This window comes from Sesamum indicum, linkage group LG4 (genome assembly GCF_000512975.1).
Source record: "Sesamum indicum cultivar Zhongzhi No. 13 linkage group LG4, S_indicum_v1.0, whole genome shotgun sequence".
Taxonomy (NCBI): domain Eukaryota; kingdom Viridiplantae; phylum Streptophyta; class Magnoliopsida; order Lamiales; family Pedaliaceae; genus Sesamum; species Sesamum indicum.
Window position 1 is genome coordinate 4,626,516 of NC_026148.1, and position 25,367 is coordinate 4,651,882.

The following is a 25,367-nucleotide window of genomic DNA, read 5'->3' on the forward strand; positions in this document are numbered from 1 at the left end:
GAAGGCAGTCTTTGACCGAGTTTATGTCGACTAGACTTGGTGTCAGGCGGGAGTCTAAGTAGTCTTTCCACCTAATGATCCAAAGTAGCCGATGATGGAAAGTTATATATTATGAGGTTCAAATTAGCAAGTCTGTTTATGATCTAGATTATAATTTTCCTCTTTCTCCATTGTTGAATAGTACTAGTCTTTTTGATACAAGTATCTATGAGGGGCGATGTTTTGAACTCATGAAACACCGTCCACTTGATAAAAATGGCAACCAATAGATTGATTCATCCAAGAATTTCATATATCTGAAAACTGGTTCTGAGATTTCCAAACCATATTCACACTGTCTTCAACTGCTCAGAATAAGAAGCTATATCCATTTCTTGTCCACCTCCAGGAAAGGACCAAAGCACAGAATGCTAAACAAGAGCAAAATTCATGTTTGAATGCACCACAATAAAGATACAATAGTTGACAGACCAACTTGAGGCAAAAAGTCATGATCCCGCTTGATAAGTTTCGCCTTTTTGCACGAAAAGTTATGATCTTACTTGAAATTCACCTGCTCGTGCAAGATCTCAGAAACCTTCATATGGACGTGAAGGTAAATTTAGTAACTCCAGTTTATCTATTTTTAAGCCAGAGAGAGCGACGCCCATAATCCTGAAAGCCACTTGAAAAGTGGGAAACACATGAAGCCGTTCTATGCCTGTTTCAAGCACCAAGGTATCTGACATTGATGGAGCTTTATCTTTTGGGATTCATCCAATAGTCAACGAGCAGGTCTGTAAAATGGTTAATGCACTGTCAAGAGCGGAGAATATGAGTCCGAGTATATAATTAGTTCACGATGGACTCCCGATATAAAGTACTTCAAATTCAAATGAGAGAAGCCTTCGAATATTTATTCTAAGCACATTCCCAGGATTTCAATCTTTGGAGGAAAAACCATATATGATAGAATATAATATTTATTCAGAACTCAAAAGAAACACACATACTAGCATGTCCGTCATGACATACTACCAGATTGAGTACCTCGTCAGCAAGAACATTTACTGCTCCATGATTTGAAGAAAGGTCAGATGACAAAATGCAAGGAGGTAGTCGGAATTGAACTGTTATAGAGTCAATTGCCTTTCCAGGATCATTTCGTATTCCAACTAACACACTTAGACGACACACGTCCCCAAATCAGAGGTCAGTTGTGGCTTCACATAAATTGGAGTATTCTTCAACTTCTTTACCCTGAAAACAGAGGATAAATATTGACACGGAAATTGTAGAGGTTGCTTTTGATATGAAAATAAACTATGAAGATCCATTCGCGACAGCGTATCAGTGAAACACTGGAAACGTGTAACTCATAAGCTTGAATTGTCCATCAGGTGGCACAAAGGATAGAATTTGGTTTGATTCCCATGGTCGAAGTCTAACACAAGGGTGAAACCTCACATCATTAATAATAGGGTTCGCAAATGACAGTGTGAGATCACAGAGACCTGTAGATGAGAATTTACTTGAACTCCACCATATATCTCATATTTACCAAAGTTCCATCTCTGAGCAGCAGAAAAATGAAAAAGATGCGAGGATTCAGATAGAACCATAAAACTCATAAAGTTATGCAGCAAGTTTGCATGTAAAAAGACCAGGTACTGTGATCAGGAATATCCAAATCACCAGAATATAATTTGAAAAGCTGTATAGAGTTTGAAAGGAGTTGAATTCTGGAATCTAATGGAAAAAAGAAAGAAGTGGAAGACGAGTTATTGAAATAAAAAATCCACCACCTGTTATAGTGGCATCCATTTCTTTGACAAGATCGACATAAACTTCATTGCTGGTATGCTTAAGGTCTGTTTTTCTCCATAAAACACAAGACGATGTTGCACCCGGCAGTGTATTGCTCATATTGGAGGTGTTACCTGTGACGACACTCAAAGCCTTGCTCACAAGATTTGGTGGAGCTACCATTTCACTCAGGATGTTAGGTTAGTAGTTAGAGGAAACCCATTCTCTATCATCTTATCCAGAAGCTGCAGAATTAATTAAAATCCGCCAAAGATTCTAGAGGTACTAGGAAGAATGTCAAATAAATTATAAAGATAGATAAAAGTCAAGGTAAGAACAAAAGCTTGCTTCATTCAGAACCTACAAACCACTGCTCTTGTAGACAAATTATCCATCTTCATCATAGTCCTAGTCCCGTTGTCTTATCAGAGTCCATCAAACTCTTTATTTTGAAGCACATATCAGCCCATCAGAGCAACTACAATAGCACATATCAGCCCAAAATCCAAAATATCTACACAAAGTGGCAACTCGATAAATATAAAGTCCACCAATTTTGAAGATGCCAGTTCCAAGTTTTGGAAGAGGCATTCATTGATCCATCACTCTCTCGGTGAAACAAACGTTATTAATTGAATTAAATAGCATGAACCAGGAGACAGGATACCACCTCAATTGCCATCAAAAGTGGCATCTCAACTTGGGTGCAAGCCAAAAACGTGATCCCCTCACAAACCACTTGAAATAGGTAGTGAGTGGGTGAAGCAATAACAGGTACAAGCTAGAACATCACAAGAAAAAAAAAATTAAAAAAGAAGGGTTCACTATTGATTTTACCATACAACTCACAAATATAACGGAATCCAAATTGTCAGGACTGCAACATGCTTCATTTATACTAGGCGGGTTACCTTCAAAGAGTCACCTTGAGTAAGTATTTGGTCCCAGAACCATGTACATATTGAACGGTCAACCCGGTGACCCATGAGCTGTTTTTCCAGCATCACCTCCCTGAAATTTCACAGTCGCAACCAAATCATCTGCTTACTCTCTTCTCTTCAATAGTTTAGTAACCATCAAACATCCTTTTCTTTTTCGACTTTGCACTACTAAATATCAACCACATTAGAAGCCGAATATCTCAAGGTTATCTTTTTACTGAGCTAAGATATAGGACTAAATCTGGAACCATAAAACATCTACTATCTATTCCTAATTTCCGTTACTGAAAATACAAAAACCCGTTTGCAGCTGCAATGGAAATTTGCAAGATATCTAAGATAATCATTTTCATTTAATCAACAACTTCTTGAATTATAAAGCAATACAGATATAATGAAATTCCGGAGCGCAATTCCCTTTCCACTCTGGTTTCATCTTCCTAGTTTGATCACTTGAAAACCCATCAATCAAAAGATTTCCAGATTATACTACACATATCTTCAGTAACAATTCCACTGGGGCACATAACACAGAGGCAGTGAAAATAACGAGATTCGTACATACCCGGAGTCTGAAATATGCACTGCAACATTTTTCTACCTCTTCAATTTCTTCCTGGAGTTCTTTATTCTCCCATCTGACTCCTTTACAAGTTACTCTTCTGTCTTCCTCTGTTTTGGGCTCAACTCAAATATTATTAGATTTACACAAGCAAGGAGTAGTAGTATTTAGTAAAATTACTGAAAGGACCCCTTAGAATCTATTTTCTATCAAATAAGCCCTTCTTTGCTTCACTACTACAACCCCTTTGGTTTTTATGGTTTTTTTTTTTAATTCAAAAATCCACTTTAATAGTTTTAATATAAAATAAAGGAGCTTCAGAAAACTTCTAAGAATAATACTAGAGCAATCTGCACATACAAATTGAAGTAAAAATAATCCAGTCAGACTGCGTTCCTCTCCAGAATGTGCAATTGTGTTGATCACACCTCTTGTAGACTGCAAAGCCGGCAATAGTTACAGCTTCACGTATTCAGAGGCTTCCTTCAATTGTATTTCATCACCTTCAGGCTGCACTATTCAAACTATATACATATACAGCTCCTTCTTAACAACACTGTTCCAATGATTTCTTATTGCAGATCAGTCTGATGGATATAAGTGCAGTGCAAACACTTATATGTGATAGCAAAAGAAACAGCATGGAATATTGATGATGATTGTGAAGGTTCATACTGTCTCATTACGAAAGACTTATTGCTTCATGTAACTGATATGTGTTGGAAAAACTTCAGGGCAATAACTTATTTGATTCGGTCCTGTTCCCATTGGCACTATTAGAAGCCAATTCCTCGTCTTTTGTCCAAGGCGCTCTGTTTGTGCTAGGATTAGGATGACTGTACCTGAAAAATGGAATAAATCACCAATTATCACATTTAATACTCTATGAAGAGTTAGCCAGAAAAGAATAAAAAGCTATTCATGCAACTCAATTATGTATAAGCATTGCGAATGACTAATTCAAATAACCAGGGGAATGGTCGGTGAGATCAGTACATGCCCCTCAATATCTTCTCAAAGTATAAAATTTAAATGATAATTGTTAAAATTAGGTATATGTGGCACACGAAGTTACTACTGAAGCATTATTTAACTTTTTTACCTCCACTAGGCATGCTTCCATTTCAACAGAGGTAATTCTATTGGAGCCAACTCAGGGAACTGAAGACTGATTCAATGACGTAGCAGTCAAAATCTTGATAAAATTGAGTGGGATTGTCTTGGCACCAAGTGCAGCAAAGTGAAAGGCATTGCATTTGAACATTGGGGTGACTGAAGGCTAGCCTTAGGTACAGACAAGCTGAAGGCACCAACTCGTGAGAAGTCTTTCTGCCCGCTGAAAGTGTAATGCCTAAATACAATGTGCTCTTTTGATTGCGGGGGAAAATGTTTTCTCCAAATCTATGAATTTGACTCAGTCTCGATCATACTATAGCCATGGACCTTCTTCAGAGCTAGACTTCTCATCTTTGATTTTACCACTTTAGACTCATTCCAGTTACCTCCTTCTGCAAATACATTAGACAACAGTGTGTAATATCCAGAATCATCTGCATCCATATTGACAAGGTCCCCTTTAATGCCATTCAGAAAGTCCAGTCTCTGATGGATTCTACACCCATTTACCAATGCACCCCAAATGCTAGCATCTGGGGGGAAAGGCATTGAGTTTATGACTTCAAATGCTCCATGTAAATCACCAGCTCGACTCAGCAAATCAACCAAACATGCATAATGCTCAGAGTTGGGCATAATGCCAAAATCTCTGACCATTGAGTTAAAGTAAAACTTCCCTTTCTCAACATATCCAGCATGACTGCAGGCTGAGAGAATATTCATGAAAGTAACATCATTTGGTTTTACTCCTAATTCTACCATTCTATTGAAGAGAGAGATTGAATAATCAATATAACCGTGCATTGCATAACCCCCTATCATGGCACTCCATGATACAATACTTCGTTCAGTCATGTTATCAAAAACTCTTTGAGCCATCTGAAGGTCCCCACATCGAGCATACATATTTGTTAGAGCTGTATCAATATACATATCTTCCCTTACACCAAAAGTAATCAACTTATGGTGAATCCATTTTCCCTTATCTATTGAACCTAGATTTGAGCAAGCTTGAATTACACTCAAAAAGGTTACTTCATCCATGTCAAGATGTTTAGCATACATTTCATTAAAAAGGCTGAGAGCTTCTTTTGAGTAACCATTTTGAAAAAATCCGCACATCATAGAGTTCCATGTTATAACACTCCCGTGTTGGGTGTCAAGAAATACTCTAGTTGCTGAATTTATAAATCCACATTTGGAATACATGTCGATGAGGGCATTCTCAACAAACTCATTTGGGAGGTATGTCTTGATAATAAGACAATGTATTTGACATCCCAATTCTGAAAGCCCAATCATTCCACAGGCTGAAAGAGTACTCGCCAATGCAAATGAATCTGGCATTATTCCTTCAATCAACATTTGAACAAAAAGAGAAAGAGCCTCCTCAACCATCTGCTCCCTAGCATAACCTGAGATGAGGATATTCCAGGATACTATATGTTTTTCTTGAGCAGCATCAAAGACACGACGGCTGTATCTTAAGTGGCCACTATTAGCATACAGATCAATCAATGATGGCCTCAAAAAATCACTATCAAGGTCCACATTATTCCTTATAATATATCCATGAATAGACTTCCCTTCTTTTAGCCATCCCAATCGAGCACAAGAACATACAACATTCATCAGTGTAACACTATTACTTTCCACATTAAGCCCTAGCATCTCAATGAACGTCCCTAATGCTTCTAAATAGCATCTATTTTGATTGTAGGATGAAATCATTGTTGTCCATGAGGTAACACTCTGATAAACACCACTACGGAACAACTTTTCTGCACTACATAAATCACCAAATTTTCCATACATTGCAACAAGAGAGCTCCTTAATGCTTCATGATCACTCCCAACATTCCTTCTCATTACATAACCATGAGATGACTTCCCAACTCTCCATAACCCCAACTCAGCACAAGCCTCTGCTACACTAAGCATGGTCACAGAATCAATTTCCATGCCTTCTATAACCATCTTCCTAAATATTTCCAGTCCTTCACTTGCCTGTCCATTCTGCACATAAGTTGATATTATCGAACTCCATGACACCACATCTCTCATTGACATTGCATCAAATATCATCCTAGCATCATGCAAACGCCCAGTTTCACCATAAACACTCAGCAGTGTGGTTTCAACTACGGGATCAGACTCAAACCCAGATTTCACAATCCTCGCATGGACCTTTTTCCCCAGCCTCAGATCATTAATTGCAGAACAAGCCCTCAAAACTGAAGGGAAAACAAACTTATTCAGCTCTGCTAATCTCTCCAGCATATTTTGATACACAGAAATGGCTTCTTGAAACAGGCCATTCCACACATAGCATTTGATCAACACACCCCACATGAAGGAATCTGGATTCGGAAACCTGTCGAACACTAACCTTGAAGTTTGAACCGAACCCATTTGTGAATATGACTCAATGAGCTTGGTCGATGCAAGACGATCCTTTTGAAGGCCCGTGACGGTTAAATGTGCATGCAGGAGGGTAAGCGATCTTACGTTCGTGCAGGCCTTGAAAAGGGGCATGTATAACGTCATCCTTGCTTTGAACCTTCAACTGCAAACAATGCTCATCGGGTTTCTCTCAATGAGTGTTCTTCAGAATTTTACCTGCCGGAGTTGAAACTGACTTCCAAACAGCAGCACAAGAAAACAATATAATTCCTCTTGTGCAATTTCGAGTGAGATTATGGGCTTTTCTGCTGCGATTTGTTCATCTGTTTGGTGCGTCTTCTCTTCCGTGTGACTCACACACCTCTCTGGCTCTGCATATTTCACCAAAATATCCCCCAAAAAGAAGCACAAAATAAAAAATTTGCTATCTTTCGTATTTCGCATAATATAAAAATTTGGGGTAAATGCTATATTTGCTCCTTTAAATTTTCGTTTAAAATAATCTCTTAAGTTCATTTATTAATTTTAGCATTCTTAAATTTTGTCCCAATTTGATTCTTCTGATCATTTTTCAGTAAAAATGTGACTAGAGTTTGACTTTGTTTCTTGATTTTAGCATCCTTAAACATTAATTTTTATTTGATCCTTCTGACCATTTTCCAGCCAAAATATAAGTCAAAATTCGGCCACATTTAGGCCGGAACATAGTCAGAGAGACCAAATTGAGGCAAAAACTAAAGATTAAGGACGTTAAAGTCAAAAAATAAACTTTAGGGACTAAAGTAATTTTAAATAAAAATTTAAGGGACCAAACATATTATTCATAAAAAAATTTAATATAGTTGTAGTGCCGAGGGAAGTCGAATCTTGGCAGCAGCAGGATACGAGATGAAGATTTGGTTGCGGTCACTTGTGCGGGAATTTTATAGCATGCGTTCTTGCAGCACCGAACTGGAGAGTTAAAGGGTAGACAAAGGAGAAATGATCAACTACTTGACTCTTGTGGAATATTCAAATTAAGCCAAGACTGAATCTCCCGACCAGACCTGTTAACGTGACTCCACCGAAATGTAATAATCGAGTTATGAGTTTATTATTACAAGCGATGAATGAGTCATAAGTGTACTATTGGATACACATGAAGAACAGTATACATATGCTAATCATATATAGCTCCTTTTAAGAGGCAAATCCGGACAAGAATCATGTCCAAGGATCAAATAAGAAGCAAAAGATACTTTGTCTACACAGCGACAGTTATTACATGTACTCTAAAAATCCAATAAATGGGATCAAACTTCTGTAAGCAAAACTGAGAAACATGCAACAAGATTGCATGATGCATCTTATGCTCTTCAAATCCTCATCCCAACACGCCATGGAAGAAATAGAGGCCTCAAACTATTACGCATCTTTTCCATCTTCTTCGTCAAGTGGATCATAGGGAAGTTCATGCCGGGGTTGGCTATATTTCTCGCGCAGCTGTTTGATTGGGATGAAGTCTCCGGCAGCATCCATTCCATAAAACAAGAAGGAAGCATAGGGATGATCAAACCTATCCTGTCAAGGTCAATCACAATCCACCAACTATGAGAATCTCATAATAGAGTAACTAACACAACCGTAAAGGCCGAAAGAAGGCGATTGACTAACCGTGTCTTGTTTGTCAGGTGCCTGTAAATTTTCCTCAGGAACTGCAAGAAAATTCCATTTGCTAATGAATCTTTGGAGAAGGGTGCAGGAAAAAAAAAATGCTGAAAGATAAACCAATGCTTTGGATCCAAAAAAATGACAGAGGAGCTCGAGAAAGTAATGAATTGACGAATAGAGCATGATCACACAATGGAGAATAGCATCGGGTAGATAATACTCTATCAATGGATTAACAAGGAAAAATGCTTTTAAGGTTGAAGCAAAGAATGAATATATGTAATAGAAGATCACAGCAAAGTAGTATATATCCTTACCATATGCCACTAAGAGGTTGGGGTCTTCATGCATGTCAACTAACACCTGTAAAACAATAGGTTAAAGTTAGTATCAGAACTCTCTATTTCTTCACGGATTAATGCTAATGCTAATCTCACGTAAATGGATAATGAACATGAGAACTGGAATGTGGTTGACATGGCTCGGGTGCCAGAATCATGAAGATGGTAGGAATTTATGAAATGAAGGAAGCCCTTCACTTTGTTAGTTAGTGTTAATGACATAAATGTCAAAGATATCAGCCAATGGCAGGACAAGGATAAACTGACACTACGTATGTGAGGTGAAAGAAGCAACCTTTTTCTTTTTTCTGATCAGCATAACATGAAACATTTCAACCCAAAAAGAACCCAGTGCAAGAAAATGACAACATTATAACAAAGGCTATTGGCCGGTTGAGAAAAGATGCATATTCAATCTGGCTAAACCTGATAAAAGGGTTGATCAGGACCACGAGTCAATTTTTCTACATTTGCACGATCCATCCATGTCTTTGACTCACAACACACTGGGTCCATGCCGCAAATAACAGCTCGATATCCTAGAATAGCAAATTAATTTTTTAATCAGAGCCCTGTGGTGATAGGCACTGAAATCTGAACTCATTAAAATATCAACCAATATTTACCAAGAGGCAGAAACAGATAAAAAGGAGGCAGCAGCAGGTAACAAATTACCAAATTTCTTATGCTTCACTTTCTGGCCTAAACGAAAAGCATATTGGGCATTTTCATATGCTTGCGCTTTTACTGATGCAGCCAAAGACTTTGCTTCAAGTTTGGAAATTTCATCCCGTAGCTCGGCAGCCAAACTGTAATTCTCACTCTGAACGGCGTTCTGCAGGTCTGCGCTGAAAAAGGTAGAACTTCAACAATTAAGTTTCCAAACAAATTGAACTGATCACCATAAAATGGACAATGACAAGTGAGAAATACAAACTGAGAAGCTATGCGCTTTTGACAATTATCTGGAGACTTACCGTAGACGTAAGATGCTTATAGCCATATCTTGAGCTTCGCTTTTGGATGCTGATCCCCTTCTGTTTTCTCGGAGCCTGATAACTTCTGATTCGACCTTTGAACAAATACATTACATAAGCATGACTTGGTCTTCTAAAGTAACCATATACCAATAGCTCTACAAAGAATTCTATCAGAAACTCCAGAAGCAAAAATTTTATGTAAATAGGAGAAATAAAAATATTGTTTGTAAATGATTGTTATCAGATAGAACGAGGAAAAAAGGGCCTGTAGATTGTACATGACTGCATGTCCCCAAAAGACTGGATGTCAAATGGAAAATAGACGATTACCCAAAATTTAAGAAAAAGAATCCATCAAAGCCATAACAGAAGGCACTTCACAAGAACAAGATCAGAACTTAGGGAGAACAGTTTACTTAATCAAACCTCAGTCAACTTGTTCCTCAGTTGCTGGGCAATGTCATACTGCTCCAAATTCAAGGCGTACTGCAATAAAAACACAGTGATAAGCCAAATAGCTCCTTTTCTAAGCCATCCGAAACTGTTGTAGAGTTGGAATTAGCATCTCTAACCTGTACTCGGGTTGCCAAGTCCAGCTCAAAGAAAAACATCAGAATATCCTCATTGGCGCTTTCACTATGCTCACTGCTTGCATCAAATTCTGATCCCTTATCACTTCCTTTAAATAGCCATCCAGCTTGAACTCTCAAACTTCTAGGCCGAGATATGCCACATGGTGCTCCAAAGGACGTGGTTCTTCCACCGTAAGAACAAAGGCACAAACTTCCACGCCCAGGAAGGATATGGAGTTCCTTCACTTGACCAAAATTTCTCCTCCATTCATCATTTGATCCACAAACAACACTGCATCTAGAAGTCACTAAAGTGTTTATTGACATACTTTGCACCATTGTAGGAGCCACCTCAACTATTCAACGCCTTTGCAGAGTACAAAACAAGGCTTTTTGCTCCTCAGTCTCTTAAATAGTGGTATTCCATCTACAATAAACCAAAGTACCAATCCGATCATTATCACACAGTATCTCAGAATCACACAAAAGAATTCACATAGAAGGAGTCAGCTACAACAACATAGTGAGTTTCATCAAGGACTAATCCATAGATTTTCTCAGGGGACTTCTGGGAAGACTATATATCTAACCATATACCTCAAACCCATCAACCAAATTTGGTATAAGTGAAGAAAACTCACATCAAACAGGACTACTTGAAGAATGTAACTCTTGTATTAATTACTTCAACCATCCACTTACTCTCCAAAGAATTAATCAACGACTCAAAACTCAACATATTGTTCGCAAGAATCAAAACCCGGAATCGTAGTAGTAACACACAAAAGGAAACAAAACCCACAACACACAAGCACATATGGTATTCAGAAAACCAAACACAAAAAGACATCATTCCGAACTGTAATAATTCAGCATACAACAGATATTCCTCAACTGCTTTCAAACAATGCTCATCGGGTTTCTCTCAATGAACGTTCTTCAGAATTTTACCTGCCGGAGTTGAAACTGACTTCCAAACACCAGCACAAGAAACCAATATAATTCCTCTTGTGCAATTTCGAGTGAGATTATGGGCTTTTCTGCTGCGATTTGTTCGTCTGTTTGGTGCCTCTTCTCTTCTCTTCTCTGCGACTCACCACACCTCTCTGGCTCTGCATATTTCACCAAAATATCCCTTCCCAAAAACCAAAAAAAAAATAATAATAATAATTGAAAAGCAATCTTTCATATTTCGCATAATATAAAAATTTAATAATATTTATTTATTATATTGATTAATTCAATATATTAACGCTCTGCACAAAATTATTTTAAGTCATATTATTAATTTTATTTTATATTTTTAAAAAAATTATTTCTTAATGTTTATGAGAAAATCTAAAATAAAATAGAATTTCTCTTATTCAAATTACGCAGATTTTTTCTTTTTTAAAAAAAAGATATTATAAATGTCAACTTGAATTTTAAATGAGAATATAATTTTTCTTTTGATATTTTTATAAAAATCTGAACCCGTCAAAAATTACTTGAACTTGATATTGATTGTTATCATTATTTTAATAAGTTATATATTTTATATTATTAAAAAAATATTTTTCTATTTTTTTAAGAAATGTATTAAAAAAAAATCTGTATATTCAATTGATATTAGAAAAGTAAATATAAAGGAATAAAAAGAAGCTCAGTGCCAAAAAGATCATCTTCTTCTGACAATCATTGCCGTTCCTAATCACACGATTAGGGAGGGAATGTTGTTCTTATAAATATTTTAAATTTATCATAATTATAAATATTCATAAAAATAAAAAATAATTATATAATCTCTAAATGGTGAAATTTTACTCTTATTGAATTATAAAAAATTGAAAAAATATGAGGTTCGGTAAAATAAATACACAACGCATATTAATTTATAAAAATTATTTTAAAAATTTTGGAAAATACTAATCGAAGAATGAATTTTCCCATGCTAAAAATGTACAAAATTCAGATAAAGTGTGTAGATTAAGTGTCCTAAGCAAAAATATAGACAAAGAGGATTAGGATTTATTCAATCTGCAATCTCCAAACACTTAAGTAGGACACAGAAGATGCTAAATGAATGAAGACCAATACACAAAATACCACCTCTACCAAAAAATGAACTGCACAGGACAGACAACCCAAAAGAGTTGAGAGAATTTTCTTGTTACTTTGTGACCCAGCTGAACTAGCGGAGATGCTGCAATACATCATCATCTACGGCCGCTGATAGATATACTTCGTTCTAGGATCCACAATTACGCCCTTCCCTCCGTTTACTTCCAGATCATGCCTGCATCAGACAAGAAATTCGAGGAATGGGTTTTTGAATCATATAATGAAATCAGGGTTAAAGAGCATGTGGCTGTCATGCAGTTTGAAGCTTGAATGAATATGGCCGTCTCAAGACCAGACGAATTCTCTGGTGCAAAAACTGTGTTTGTGAAATTGACACAGGAAGAGGCAGAGAAACTCACTGGAAGACGAAATCTGGGATGGTTAACTGCTCACGGGGGACATATCTGAATAGCTGTAGAAGACGATCGACATAGACTACCTTCTTCCACACCTGAATATCAGTTTGCGATTTCATAAGCTTTAGAGAAAGAGACAGGATATGTGGTATTTTTTACCTATAGTTTTTGAGAATTACTGTGAAGGGATGTAGGGCATACCATGTTGTCCACAAGTAGCTGCAAGCCAAATATCGCAGCCTTTAGTCCAAAGGTTGGATGGAGGACGTATATTGCCTGCACCATAAAAGCAGCCAACGGTTAACATTAAGTGTGCCCTGAATGAATGCCTCTGTCAGAATTGGGGTTGAAACTCAGAGGAAGAATCTTCATACATGAAGATTATGTCGGTGCTTTCGACCAAGTATTTGCTCTAACCTCTTCATCCATCCCAGATCCGGTTGCCTGGCAACTCAAACAGGGTGGAAAATGAAATCATAACTATACTCTTGGGCATGGTATTTTGACCTTAAAGAGGCAGTAACAAAAACTCTGTTGAACGACAGCAAAGTTAAGGTGAAATTTTACATTAAATATTTCCGCTGATTGCACAAAATGAAATAAAAAATAACTGATTCCAGATGGAAGATGCAATAATTCAGTTCAGGCAATTAAGAAATGATGCCAAGATAAAAAGGAAGGATGTAGTACAAGATACATACATCTGTAAGGATGCTGCGGAGTGGAAATAAACGATGGTATAAGGCTTTTGTATCAAGGGCTCAAACTCCTGAAACACAACAAACAATAAAATTATCAACTGCAACAAGACAGGTATAAGGAATGGTACAGCAAGGTCACGAGGGATTACATCACAGGAGCAGTGAATCCATGGAAGTGACAAAAGAATTATGTGAAAAAAAATGTTTACCTTTACTACATACAACACAAACCGCTCTAGATCAAGACACCTTAGCAAAAAGTGTGCTCCAACCACCACCATCACTGGACGACCTTCATTATCAACCCCACCTCGGTAACTGATATAGGCACAAGATATATAAATTAAGATCTGGATGTTGATACAGTTAACGAACTGTTGCCATCTTATGCAACAGGAACAGAAACAGAGAGATTTTATTAAATTTTTTATCTCAAAGCAGTTAATTAGTCATTTCTGAGCTATACCTTTTACATAAGATTTTCAGGGTAAAATGTCCATCTTACATGAGATTATCTCAGAAGACCGAACAATTACTCAGATCAAGATTAGACCAACAAATATGCAGGCCCACTAAAGAGACCAAATTTCAGATACACAGATTCTATAGGTGAAAACGGGTGCAGGACTTCAAGAAATTTTCAGAAGTAGAAAAGAAAACAAATCAACTGTCAGGCCTTACAGATTCCAGGTACAAATTGAGTCCAGCCACTTCAATATAATCACAGGTAAGACTATGATATTGCACATAAAATCTATCATATTCTCAGCCCAGGCAAGACATATGTCAAGTAGTCAAGTCTTGCTTCAATTAAAACTTGTGGTGAAGCCGAGAGCAAACGGGTACCAAGGAATTATGGCAATCAGCACTAGAGTATCATAAGAATCAGGATCTTGTCTGCCATGTAAATGTAAGTTTTTAACAAAACTGTGCTCATTTGGAAAAAAGATGGCACCAAATGCAAGTGTAAAAATCTGCAAGTATTTCCACAATTAGACTTTCTATGTTAAGGAAGCTAAGGAAATGCTCTGCAAGCAACCATACACTATTTTCATTTCAGCAATTTCAGACAGGTTAAGTGAATTTGCTTTGCCAAGATATCTAGAATGAAGGGAATATTCTTCAGCGGCAGATAAAGGAGGACCCCCAAGGTCACCATATCCAAGCATTTTAGCAAAATTCCAACCACTTCGTGCCTCAGCAGCTTTCTCCCACTGTTCTCTGCGTCTCTGATCTGGATCTTTGATCAAGGACATAAAAGCAGGATCCAAATATGAATCCAAGTATGAGGAGTCCCTGTTTAAAGAGCAAATCATTAAGGTTATCCATGAAGTTACATTTTAGTGTGGCATCTTTACCGGGCATAAAACTGACTCGAAAACAGGTAGTTACATAATCAGCAAGACATTTGCATCAGCAGCATTAAAAGATACAGATTACTAGATAGTATTATAGGTATGCAATCCCAGAGCCAATGAATCCTAAAGTGATTGGGAACTTGAGTTGTATTGACACGAATTCTCATGAGGCCACAAGATATCAATCCAAAAATACCACTTACCACTTACCAAGAGACATACAAATATAAAAATTGGATTTGATGTAAATGACATCAAGAAGTATGTCCCATTCGTATAATTTGGAACTGAGATTGGAATAAGAAAATGTATATCTAGTGTTATAGTAATCCCATCCTATATATCTTTCTTTCTAGATCCTTAAGCAGATTCACTAAAGCGAGAGCTGTACGTGGAACATCTTGCAACTTAAGAAGCAGAAGGGATTGAGCACTGAAAACAGGATAACTACCAGGTTAAATGAACACAAATTTAAGGACAAACAACTCAACAAGTTATATCTACTTTGTGTTGCACTTTCATGGTCTACTTAATGATACAGGAAAAAGGCATGGAGAAAGTACTGTGTCACTGACCGTCTTGTTAACCCGATATCACTGACTGGAAGATCAGTAGAGATTTCATGAATTCTTGAACCAGTCTTCTTCAAATTAGGTAAAGGCTTTATTCTAATTTTCCGTTCATCTATGACCGTCTCACCATTTTCATCTCCAACATCTGCGGGAAGTTTCAAAATAGCTATCGCCTCCTCTTGTTTATCCCGTGGAAAGTAAAGCGGAAGCAATCTACAATGAGGAACAACACATGGACTGAAATTCCAAGCATAAAAATACAATTGCTTTGACAGGTACATGCATCAGATCTGTTACTAGATCTATAATCGGTCATTCCAGCAAACAAACCTTTTATATATTTCTGTGTCAGATGCTGTTGTAGTACAAAATACGACTGCTTCTATTTTATCCTTTTGTTTCTCAAGAAATCGTCTCACAGTTCCTAGCCAAAGAAACAAACTCAAATTTCAAGGAGGGGAGAATGAAACAGGATGTAACAAATATGCACATGTGAATTTGGCCTGAAGACCTCTGAGTAACACGCACAAATCATGAAAAACAAATCGTGACAATTATTCAGGATTATTAACGTTAAACGACTTAACAAAGTATATAGACAATTAAGAAAGCAATAATACTTATTAAATAGATGAAGAAGGAAATTTCTTACTTATTGCCACATGGGCAGCTGGTTCTCGAGGATAATTTTTGGTCTCTGTATATATACAGCCCATAGCAATGCTGCATTCACATTGTAAAATGTCTTGATTAAGAAATTTAGATATATAATCCATGACATCAGGAAAAATAAATGACTGGGATACGAAAACAATGTCTCTTTATTTAACCACCTCCTCAGCCCATTTTCAACGAGAAGTTCAAGGCAAGATCGATAACAATGACTCAAAGCATTCTCTGCAGCAGTGTGATATTTCACAGCATACTTGGGACCAACAGTATGTATAACCCTCCTGCAAATTTCAATAAACTGCACCATTGAACAAGTAATTGGAGAGTAGATAACAAGAAATTCTTCACTGTGATTTAACTACGAGAAATCTAGAATCAACTGCGGAATAAACAGCAAAGTAGCTTTTTCCAACTCAAGCCATTCAAGTTTTGCCAAAGTGTTGAATGTAAAAAGAAAAATAATAAACTAACACAGAGCCATCGCCAACTTAAAATTATTCATGAGATATATGATCACTCTGTTCCTAAAGAGATAAATTCAATGCCATATGGTACATGTCCCAGTTTTCCTCATGCCATAACTAATATCTGGGTCCCACCAATCTCTACTAAATTCTACACACACACCGGTAAGTTATTACATAAATATATAAGGTGAAACCTGACAAAATGCAACTAGGCGCCTTTCATTTCTGAACGTCAACAACTTGCTAGTAAAATTCTCCACATGTGTTCAGGATGATCAACGCCTAAATTAACACAAAAGTGAAATGGGAGGATACAGGATTTTGCATGAGATACCATCGAAAATTACTGACAAATAGAAGATGCTTCAAACAATGGCATACAATTTTAAGACATTAACAACGAAAAAATTGATATAATTACCTTGCCGGCAGGTCATATGCATGCGTAACTTTTGCCATCCCTGTTCGGCAGCCACCCTGTGAAGGCAAAACATAATCACCACATCAGCACAGATTTGTGCATAACCAAGAAAAGTATTTTTCCCTATTTCTATGTTACCCTTAAACTTTTCATTTGTGCACCATAGCTATGTTCAACATTATGTAGCCTCTAAATAATGCAGAATTTGACACAAAGCTAATTCAATGAGTTGATACCAAATTTAACCAAACATTTTGAAGAATCCCATTGTTGTTTATTTAGTGTGATTGAAGGGTTAGACACATCCCCATGTCAAAAAGCTTCTTGGCCAACCCCCAAAGACCTTGAGAATTTGACAATTTGCAAATGCCCACTACTTGGATTCATACAAAGGTTCAGTATCCGTATTTGATCCAAGCAGCACAAGTCAACCTCAGCATTAATATAGCACTACCCACTCCCAAGATGCAGAATTTTCAGAATTTGTCAATTTGCAAATGTCCAGTACTTTGATTCATACAGAGTTCAGCATCCATACTTGATCCAAGCAACACAAGGCAACCTCAGCAGTAGCATAGCAGCAGCACATTCTCAAAGATACAGAATTTTTAAAATCTTATAGAACACGTACTTAGATTTCTTCCGAACAAAAATCCTAACAATAGTACTTCTAAAAATTATAGCGGTAGCCAGTGTACATTGATTTACAACTTAAATGGCAGTATGACAACATAGCTTACCAGTGTTGCACATTCTTCTGCAAGACCCGGACCAGCTGCAGCATGCAAACCAGGACTGCTATGCGCTTCATCTAAGTTCTGTCAGTCATCCAGAAAAAATGTAATTATAGAGAAAAGCAGCCATAGCAAACGTGAACAACAGAATGCAAAACCTAGTTATGCCAAATCAGGAGAAATCAACTTAAGGACTAAAAAGCATCGTCAACTGGATCACCCATGATATAAACTGGAATTTGCAGCCATAGTTATAAAAAGCACCAAAGGGCGCACGCCATGTGCCATTCTCAGAAAATAGCGCTGGGCTTAGTCATGGCACCGGGAAGGCGCGCCTTAGCGCACCTTTTTGCGTGGCACAGAGGCACGTCTTCTACATGCCCACTGAAACTTTTCACATTTGATACGGATAAGAGAGCAGAAATTGCATGAGGCAAAAAAGAAAGGCTGTTACTTGCAACCAAATCCTGAGATGACATTCCATGTAAAAAAAACAAGTGAAACATGGACGGGATATGTGATGCATGCAAGGTTATTTCCAATGTTAATCTGTTGAAATCAAATAAAAAACCGACAATATCTATACCCAAGAAAAGAAAACAATTTTTGGTTATGCAGGAGCACTGACGTACATTAGTATCATAAGCCAGAAAAATGCAGTAGTATTATGACTAATAAGTGAGCTTAGAGTAAGCACATTCATCAGCAGTTATCTTACGAGCCCAATAACATTATCGCATGGCTTATATGTATATATACACACACATATATATATATATATATAGATGGACATAAATAAACATCCAGCGAATTTGGCTCAGTAGTTCTCACAAACACAAGTAGGTAAATAATCTTTTAATGGGTTGTATCAAACTTAAAAAAAAAAGCATGGATGTGGCAGACCTTCAAAGCTGAGCTGCATCTAAAGTTTCACAAGTTGAAAACAACCATGGCAATTACAACTGATTGCCACTGCAATGAATCAACTACTCACCTCGTTTGTTGAGTTAACTACAGCATCCACCTCAAGATTCCAAGGGTCCCCCCTCCAAAGATATATTTTTGAGTTAATTTCATGATCCACAGGGAACCTTGATATCATGCCATTGCCACTAGTCTCACCCCCAGAGGCTGATGTCAAAGGGTCTGGAAAGTATAAATTTGGAAAAGAAGGATCTTCATTCTCATACAAGTATCTATGCTCTGAATCACTCCAACGTGGAACTTGATCTAGTGTTAGTGTGGAATCTCCACTATCTGTTGGCAAACCGCCTCGATTAGTGGTTGCAGCCCCAGCCCGGTACATATTTACCACTCAAAATCAAATCTTCAGCTCCTTTGCTCTCCACTCTCCAGCCAACATCAAATCGTAGCTATCACCAAATCTGATGGAGTATGCTGAAACCTCAATTTCATCAACGCCAACACATGTTCTACAAATAAATGAAACTAAAATCCCTAGCAAGGAGAACTTCGACATTAACTCCAATTACTTTAAAAAGCATGAATAAGCTGCACCAAGTCTTTAAGTTTCAACCGATAAAAAAATTGCATTTTCAGCCCCCCCACCACCCCCAACCAAAGAAAAAGAAAAAAGAAAAACTTTTCAGATAACTACTTAGAAATATTCAATTAAATTGAACCTCAAAAAAGCAAATCACTAGCTTTAGAAGCTTATGAATCATTACACCAGCCAGAACACAGACTAACATTCATCACAATTCGAAGTTTACCCCATCACATAACAAACTAAATAGGACAAAGCACATACACGCAATTTATACATAAGACACACCAAAAAAAAAAAAAAAAAAAAAAAACATTTCAGATCAAAATTAAGCACAATTCAGGCAGACGCCTTAAAATTACTAAAATCAGGCATTGAATGAATGCTAAATACCTGGGATATGAGATTGGGGAAGCAGCGGATTGAATTCTAGACAGAGAACGGAATTTTTAATGTGAATAAACCGATAAGCTGAAGGTTGGCCAGAAAATCGACGGGCCGGGGGTGGAATTTCAATTTTTTTCTTTTTCTTTTTTCCCTAGCTGTTCTATTGTTTGAAGCATTGACGTCTTTCTCTAATAAGTTTCGGCTGTGTTGCTAGAATCACCCTTCATCTTTACATTTATTTCATTTCCACCCCTGTATGATTAGAAATTTAGAAATACAGCCTCTCAATTATCATCACTTATTAGGCTGCTCTTTTTTATTTTTTTTTTCTTCCCTATTTTTCCTAAGGTTACGTTTGGATTGAAAGATTTGAAATTACGAATTTCAAATTCTTAAAAACAAATTTTTTAAATATGTCTGGATAATTCTAATTTTAAAGGATTTCAAATACTTCTGTTCTAATTCTGAATCATGTTCCGATGAATATGAATGTATTTCAAATTCTTCTAAAGTAAGTTATTTGAAATTATTTCTCCAAACACTTCCTTCAAATCCAAATCCATCGATCTAAAATAGACCCTGAAAGAACTGTTTATTTATTTATTATATTTAGATCCTTACAAGTCTTTTGAATTATAATTTATTTATTAAAATTTAATTATTTTTTTTATATGTGTTGATCTGAAATTTTTACTTCAAATTATTTTTCAAATCCAAATCCATTAGTGTAACCTTAATTGATCTATAAAAGTATAAGTCTAACTATTTAGGCCATCTTTACTTTGAGTGATATGATTAGTTTGGAATGCAGTAAGTTGTGATTAAAGTTATGATAATCAGCTGGTTGATTGGCATGTTAAATGTTTACTGCATATTATTACAAATATGAATTATGTATTTATCAGTGTATGCCATGTTTTCTTTGAAGTAAATTACAATCTACCTACCTGTGTTATGGAATATAGGCAAATGGCCCCTTTATGAAAAATAATATAGCAATTTATCCCCTGTATTTTTCAAAATGTAGTAATTTACCTTCCTATGTTTTTAAAATTGAAGCAATTTGCCTCCTTAGGCAGTGAGGTAAATTGCTTTTATTTTTTAAAATATAGGGGGTAAATTACTATTTATTTTTTATATGGGAGTGACTTGTTTATTTTCAATATCACAGGAGGGTAAATTGCATAAAACCCGTTTCCTTTGATATATTGTCCAAGTGATAACTATTAAAAGGATATTTTTACTAGGTTGAAATTGAAATATAATAAAATTTGGATAGAGTAAACTGAAGCACATTATAATATTTGAGAGCAAATTATATTAATTACGAAATTAAATAAAATATAAATAATTATTATTATAAAAATTAAATAAAATTAAAAAATAATCAAATATGTAAAGAGGGTGAAAAGGCTTGGGACCACCCCACCGGCTCACCCCCTTTTGATATATATACACATCTTAGGAGAAATTATTAAAAAATTCCGGAGAAATTATTTAAAAAATGCAGGAAAAAAAATTAGAGATTTGAAGTGATTTGAAAAGTTTTAGAAAAGTAAGTAGTAACCGCGGTGCCACAATTTTTATTTAACAAAAAAAAAATTTCTCCATGTCACCACGGTGATTAACCACGGTGACATAGATTTTTTATAAAAAAATTTTTAATGTGCCACCGCGGTCAGTTTATTATAATAAAAAAAAACAAAAACAGTTCACAGAAACCCAAAAAAAAAAGCAATCAACCAGGTTGAGCCACCGCGCTTACAGAGTGCGGTGGCTCAGCTTTGATTTGGCCACACTTTAATAGTGTGGCTCGTGACAATTACAGCTCACACTATTTAAGTGTGAGCTGCAATCCTTGTTCTTGCTCACAAGTTCTTCACAACATTTTAAATTTTTCTTGTTCTGTTCCTTCTCTTCCTTGTTCTTCATAACATTTCCAATCTTCAGCCAATTTTCTTTGTTTTTGTTCTTGTTCTTGCACAATTTTTACACCTTTCTCTTTAAAAAAATTTGAAGTGAGTATGTCTAATTTTGGCCCTATTGATACAAGTGTTTTGTATGGGCAATTAAATCATCGGTCAGAAGATGTTTTGCAGTGTGAGCATATTGAAATTGACACCCACTTAATTTACTGCATTAGTAGCGAGATGGCGCCCCGAGACGCATACTTTTCATTTTTCGATGGGCGAAACAACTGTAACACTGCAGGATATCGCCATCATCTGGGCACTCCCGGTGGAAGGTAATCTTATTACCAGGGTAGATACAAGGTATAGCACTCAGCGGTGGCAAAATTATTATCATTAATGGTTGGGTTTTATGCCAAATGAAGATGCTTTCAGATGGTCAAGAATAAAACTGACAGTGTTATATGAATATTTATTAGAAAATACATGTGATGAAGATAGCCCCGTTTGAGGCTGTATTACAGGAGGCACGTATATGTGCCATGTGCATTCTCGGTGGGGTGTTGTGCCCTGATGCTACGGGGAATACCGTGTCATTGTTATATCTACGGTATATAAAAAATATACACGAGGAATATACCTCAAATTAGGGTTCAACAATATTGGCTTATCTATACAGGGAGCTATGTACAGCATCACAACGAGGGAAAACTAATATTGGCGGTGCCATGCAATTATTACAGATATGGGCATGGTCTCGCATCATAACACTTGCACCTATTCCCTCGAGTGAAACTTATACTCTAGTGCCGACCATAATGGACCCTGACAACATTCTGCCTAGCCTCCATATGCTGCACGATATGAACATTTTTATTTATTTATATAGTTATAAAGAATGTTGATTTCACTTACTTTTCTTAATTTTGATTTTAGGTGATTGTATCATATATCCCGTACTCATACGGTGCACAATGCTCTACGTATAATAAGGAACGTGTTGGATCTTATGCAATTAAATGAGGTATATCGTTGCGATTGATTTTTTACGTTTAGTGTATTTCTGATGCATTCGTTCCAAATATATTGATTGGCGTTATATGGTATTGTAGTTTATTTGGAATCTGTATGATGATAATGCACTCGAGCTTCGGGCATTGCCCTTTTATGCAATGCGCAAACCGTGGAATATACGCTGCTCATTGATCAATTATTCGCTGGTGGAGATACATCACCCAGAGAGGGTTCTCCGTCAATTTGGCTATGTGCAAGACATCCCCCCAAACCCATTAATCAGTGAACATCGTTTACACACAATAGACAGGCGGGGACGTCATGACATGAATTGGGCAACGTTTCACGCGAACTATGATGCGAAATGGAATGATGTGCAATCACTGGTAGTGGAAGGACCCGTTATTGAAGGTGGTCGTGATACCGTTCCTGACTATATGAACTGGTATCATCAAATTACTCGGGCTCAGATTTCACATAACACATTGTCTACGAACACGCCGGGCTATCGACCAACTGACACCCGCGATTGGGAATATGTGGTAAGCACCTTGTATTTTTTAATGTTCATTTATTTTAGCCAGTCGATTATGCTGCTAATTTGATTTTGCTTACCAGTATAATAGAATGGAGTAGCTAGTGATAGACTGTGAAAATTTCGGAGATGATCAATAGTCATTAAGAGATACTCGAGCGCGAGCACGTACGATCGAACGTGAAATTATGAACTTTTCCAGTTCAAGGTATCCAAGTGTTCGAGTTAGACCGGTTGACACAGCTCGTGGCAACGCATTCACAGAGGCTGGCCGTTCAAGTGTACATGCCGAGGCTGGGCCATCTACTGTTTACACAGAGGCTGGTTTGTCGAGCTTTTACCCGAAAACAGGTCCATTGACTGTTCACACTTCATATGCTCCATACATGCCATCATTTGATGATACGTTTACACATAATGTTAACCCGCAAATTCGAAGATAATATGTTGCATCACCGGTTCCATTTGAAAACACCGATGTGAACATTCCCAGTGACCAAAGAGATGATAATCCTCCTCGAAGAAACAGAAGACGTCCACGTTGTGGCACTGAGGGCATTATTAGAGTTATGTATTACATACGAAAAGTATAAAAATATTGCATATGTAAATTGAGATGATTTGTCTTTCTATTTTATTTAATGTGATTTTATTTAATTTTCACAAGAGCAATTTAGATTTAATTTAAATTTAATATATATACGTTATGTATAAAAAAAATAATAGCAGCATGTATTTATCCTAGATTCAATATATAAAACTAAGTTATGTATATAGTGTATATATTAAATTTAATAAAAAATATAACATAATTTTAAGGTTTTCCATTATTTATAAAAAGTTTACAGAAATTTTAAGAAATATATAATTTTTTATAGTTATATAATTATTATTAAATACAGAAATATTATTTTTGTATATTTTGCAAAAAGGTTGTTTAATTATTAGATAAGTTCATTTTAGTTCCCATTTTATCATTTGCAATTACAAAGTATGTTTATTTAATGATAATAATTATTTAATGTTAATAATTAATTGCAAAGTATCATTTGCAATCCGTATGGTTATCATTGAATTCATTTTAATTAATTGAATCTGGATTATCATTTTAGATAAATTCATTGAATAATTATTTAATGATAATTCTTGTAATTTTTGGTTATTTGATGATAATCCGTACGGTTATATTTTTTAAATTTATGTGTGAGGGACCAAATTATAAATTAAAAATTGAAATGTCTATAAAAATTTTCTAAGATTTGCAATTACAAAGTTGCATTTCACCATATATATGAAAAAACCGTGTATATATCAAGATAGAATCATTCCCGAGCTTGATGAGCCTGATATTGTTGGCGAGCACGTACTTGTGGTCTATCCATTTCGTTCGGTATTCTAGTAGATACTTGTCTACTCGGGCCTCGACGAGCTCGCACTGTGGGATTGTGCACAAGTTCAAAATCCACTGGATCCCAATATTCTTCACCGTATACAGGCTCAAACCTCCCTTGATATGTCTTCTTGTATGATTGTACACTGTAATAGTGAGGAATAAAATTTGACGCATTAACCCGAAAATGCCGACATGCCTGAATGGCATGTGAACATAGAATTCGATTTGTACCCCACTTGCCACAAGAACACATATGATGCTTCAATTTAACGACATAAGTACAGGAGCCCTGCCCAGTCAAGCTCAATGTTAGCACAGAGGCAGATTGTTGGTTATAGTCAAATTTCTGAACAATGTGACGTACTGCCTCAGCCTGTCGGGCTTCGAACAACTTGAACGCAAAATCAGCCCATTGTCTATTTGCATTGATCATACGATTACACCGTGTAGAGCGCTGCAAGAAATACTGCACTGAGCGGGATAACGTTATTTGCACAATAGCCATAATTGGTAAGCGTCTCGCACCTTTTAATACTCTATTTATGCACTCAGACATGTTTGTAGTTAGAATACCTGTTCTCCAACCACCATCATGTGCCAACGTCCATTGAGCCTTGTCAATTCTCCCAAGCCAATCATATGCTTCCTCGTTCAATGATTTGATCTCTTCCATTATTATATCAAATTTTCGAGGACTGTCTTCTGCCCCTGCTCTCCAGCACATATCCTTCAACTGGATGTTCTTGAATTTGGTGTTAAAATTCGAACAGACATGTCGTAAACAAAATCGATGTACTTTTTGAGGAAATTTGAATGCGGGTACATAATTTATAGCATTGATCAGACCAGCATGCCTGTCTGAAATCAAATAAACTCGATCATCCTCTGAC

The 25,367-nt window shown here is 36.5% G+C and overlaps 3 protein-coding genes across 10 annotated transcripts; all 3 read right to left on the minus strand.

The window, feature by feature from the left end:
- LOC105160013 (putative pentatricopeptide repeat-containing protein At1g69350, mitochondrial) lies at positions 247–7,226 on the minus strand. Of its 4 annotated transcripts, XM_020693266.1 has the most exons (5): positions 4,391–7,226; positions 3,292–4,130; positions 2,697–2,796; positions 1,030–1,239; positions 247–776 (listed from the first exon to the last, which is right to left on the minus strand). In XM_020693266.1, exon 1 carries the CDS (start codon positions 6,949–6,951, stop codon positions 4,690–4,692), a length of 2,262 nt encoding a protein of 753 aa, XP_020548925.1. In that variant the 5' UTR covers positions 6,952–7,226; the 3' UTR covers positions 247–776; positions 1,030–1,239; positions 2,697–2,796; positions 3,292–4,130; positions 4,391–4,689. The 4 variants fall into 4 exon arrangements, with proteins under 4 accessions (XP_020548925.1, XP_020548924.1, XP_020548923.1 ...); XM_020693265.1 differs by having other exon boundaries at positions 2,697–4,130; XM_020693264.1 differs by lacking the exons at positions 247–776; positions 1,030–1,239 and having other exon boundaries at positions 2,695–2,796; positions 3,292–3,398; positions 3,649–4,130.
- On the minus strand, positions 7,939–11,484 carry LOC105160014 (clp protease adapter protein ClpF, chloroplastic). The gene is made up of 9 exons (XM_011077265.2): positions 11,302–11,484; positions 10,351–10,777; positions 10,205–10,264; positions 9,776–9,870; positions 9,474–9,646; positions 9,225–9,337; positions 8,775–8,820; positions 8,461–8,501; positions 7,939–8,367 (listed from the first exon to the last, which is right to left on the minus strand). Exons 2-9 carry the CDS (start codon positions 10,687–10,689, stop codon positions 8,212–8,214), a joined length of 1,023 nt encoding a protein of 340 aa, XP_011075567.1. The 5' UTR covers positions 10,690–10,777; positions 11,302–11,484; the 3' UTR covers positions 7,939–8,211.
- Positions 12,262–19,798, minus strand: LOC105160015 (protein GDAP2 homolog). Of its 5 annotated transcripts, none has more exons than XM_011077267.2 (15): positions 19,632–19,797; positions 18,726–19,116; positions 17,738–17,815; positions 16,998–17,053; positions 16,271–16,390; positions 16,090–16,160; positions 15,768–15,861; positions 15,441–15,650; positions 14,552–14,803; positions 13,717–13,825; positions 13,508–13,575; positions 13,181–13,250; positions 13,008–13,082; positions 12,810–12,901; positions 12,262–12,625 (listed from the first exon to the last, which is right to left on the minus strand). In XM_011077267.2, the coding sequence occupies exons 2-15, from the start codon at positions 19,035–19,037 to the stop codon at positions 12,550–12,552; spliced, it is 1,683 nt and encodes a 560-aa protein (XP_011075569.1). In that variant the 5' UTR covers positions 19,038–19,116; positions 19,632–19,797; the 3' UTR covers positions 12,262–12,549. The 5 variants fall into 5 exon arrangements, with proteins under 5 accessions (XP_011075569.1, XP_011075568.1, XP_011075570.1 ...); XM_011077266.2 differs by having other exon boundaries at positions 18,726–19,129; XM_011077268.2 differs by having other exon boundaries at positions 18,726–19,164.

Coding starts and splice junctions, on each gene's coding strand:
- LOC105160013 (XM_020693266.1), bottom strand. CDS start 6,951: ATGACGTTATACATGCCCCTTTTCAAGGCCTGCACGAACGTAAGATCG.
- LOC105160014 (XM_011077265.2), bottom strand. CDS start 10,689: ATGGTGCAAAGTATGTCAATAAACACTTTAGTGACTTCTAGATGCAGT. Junction 9,871..10,204: donor TGAGGAACAAGTTGACTGAG/GTTTGATTAAGT, acceptor ATTTGTTCAAAG/GTCGAATCAGAAGTTATCAG. Junction 9,647..9,775: donor ATAAGCATCTTACGTCTACG/GTAAGTCTCCAG, acceptor TACCTTTTTCAG/CGCAGACCTGCAGAACGCCG.
- LOC105160015 (XM_011077267.2), bottom strand. CDS start 19,037: ATGTACCGGGCTGGGGCTGCAACCACTAATCGAGGCGGTTTGCCAACA. Junction 15,651..15,767: donor GACACAGAAATATATAAAAG/GTTTGTTTGCTG, acceptor TCCTCATTGTAG/ATTGCTTCCGCTTTACTTTC. Junction 13,826..14,551: donor ATTGCTGAAATGAAAATAGT/GTATGGTTGCTT, acceptor TGCCTATATCAG/TTACCGAGGTGGGGTTGATA.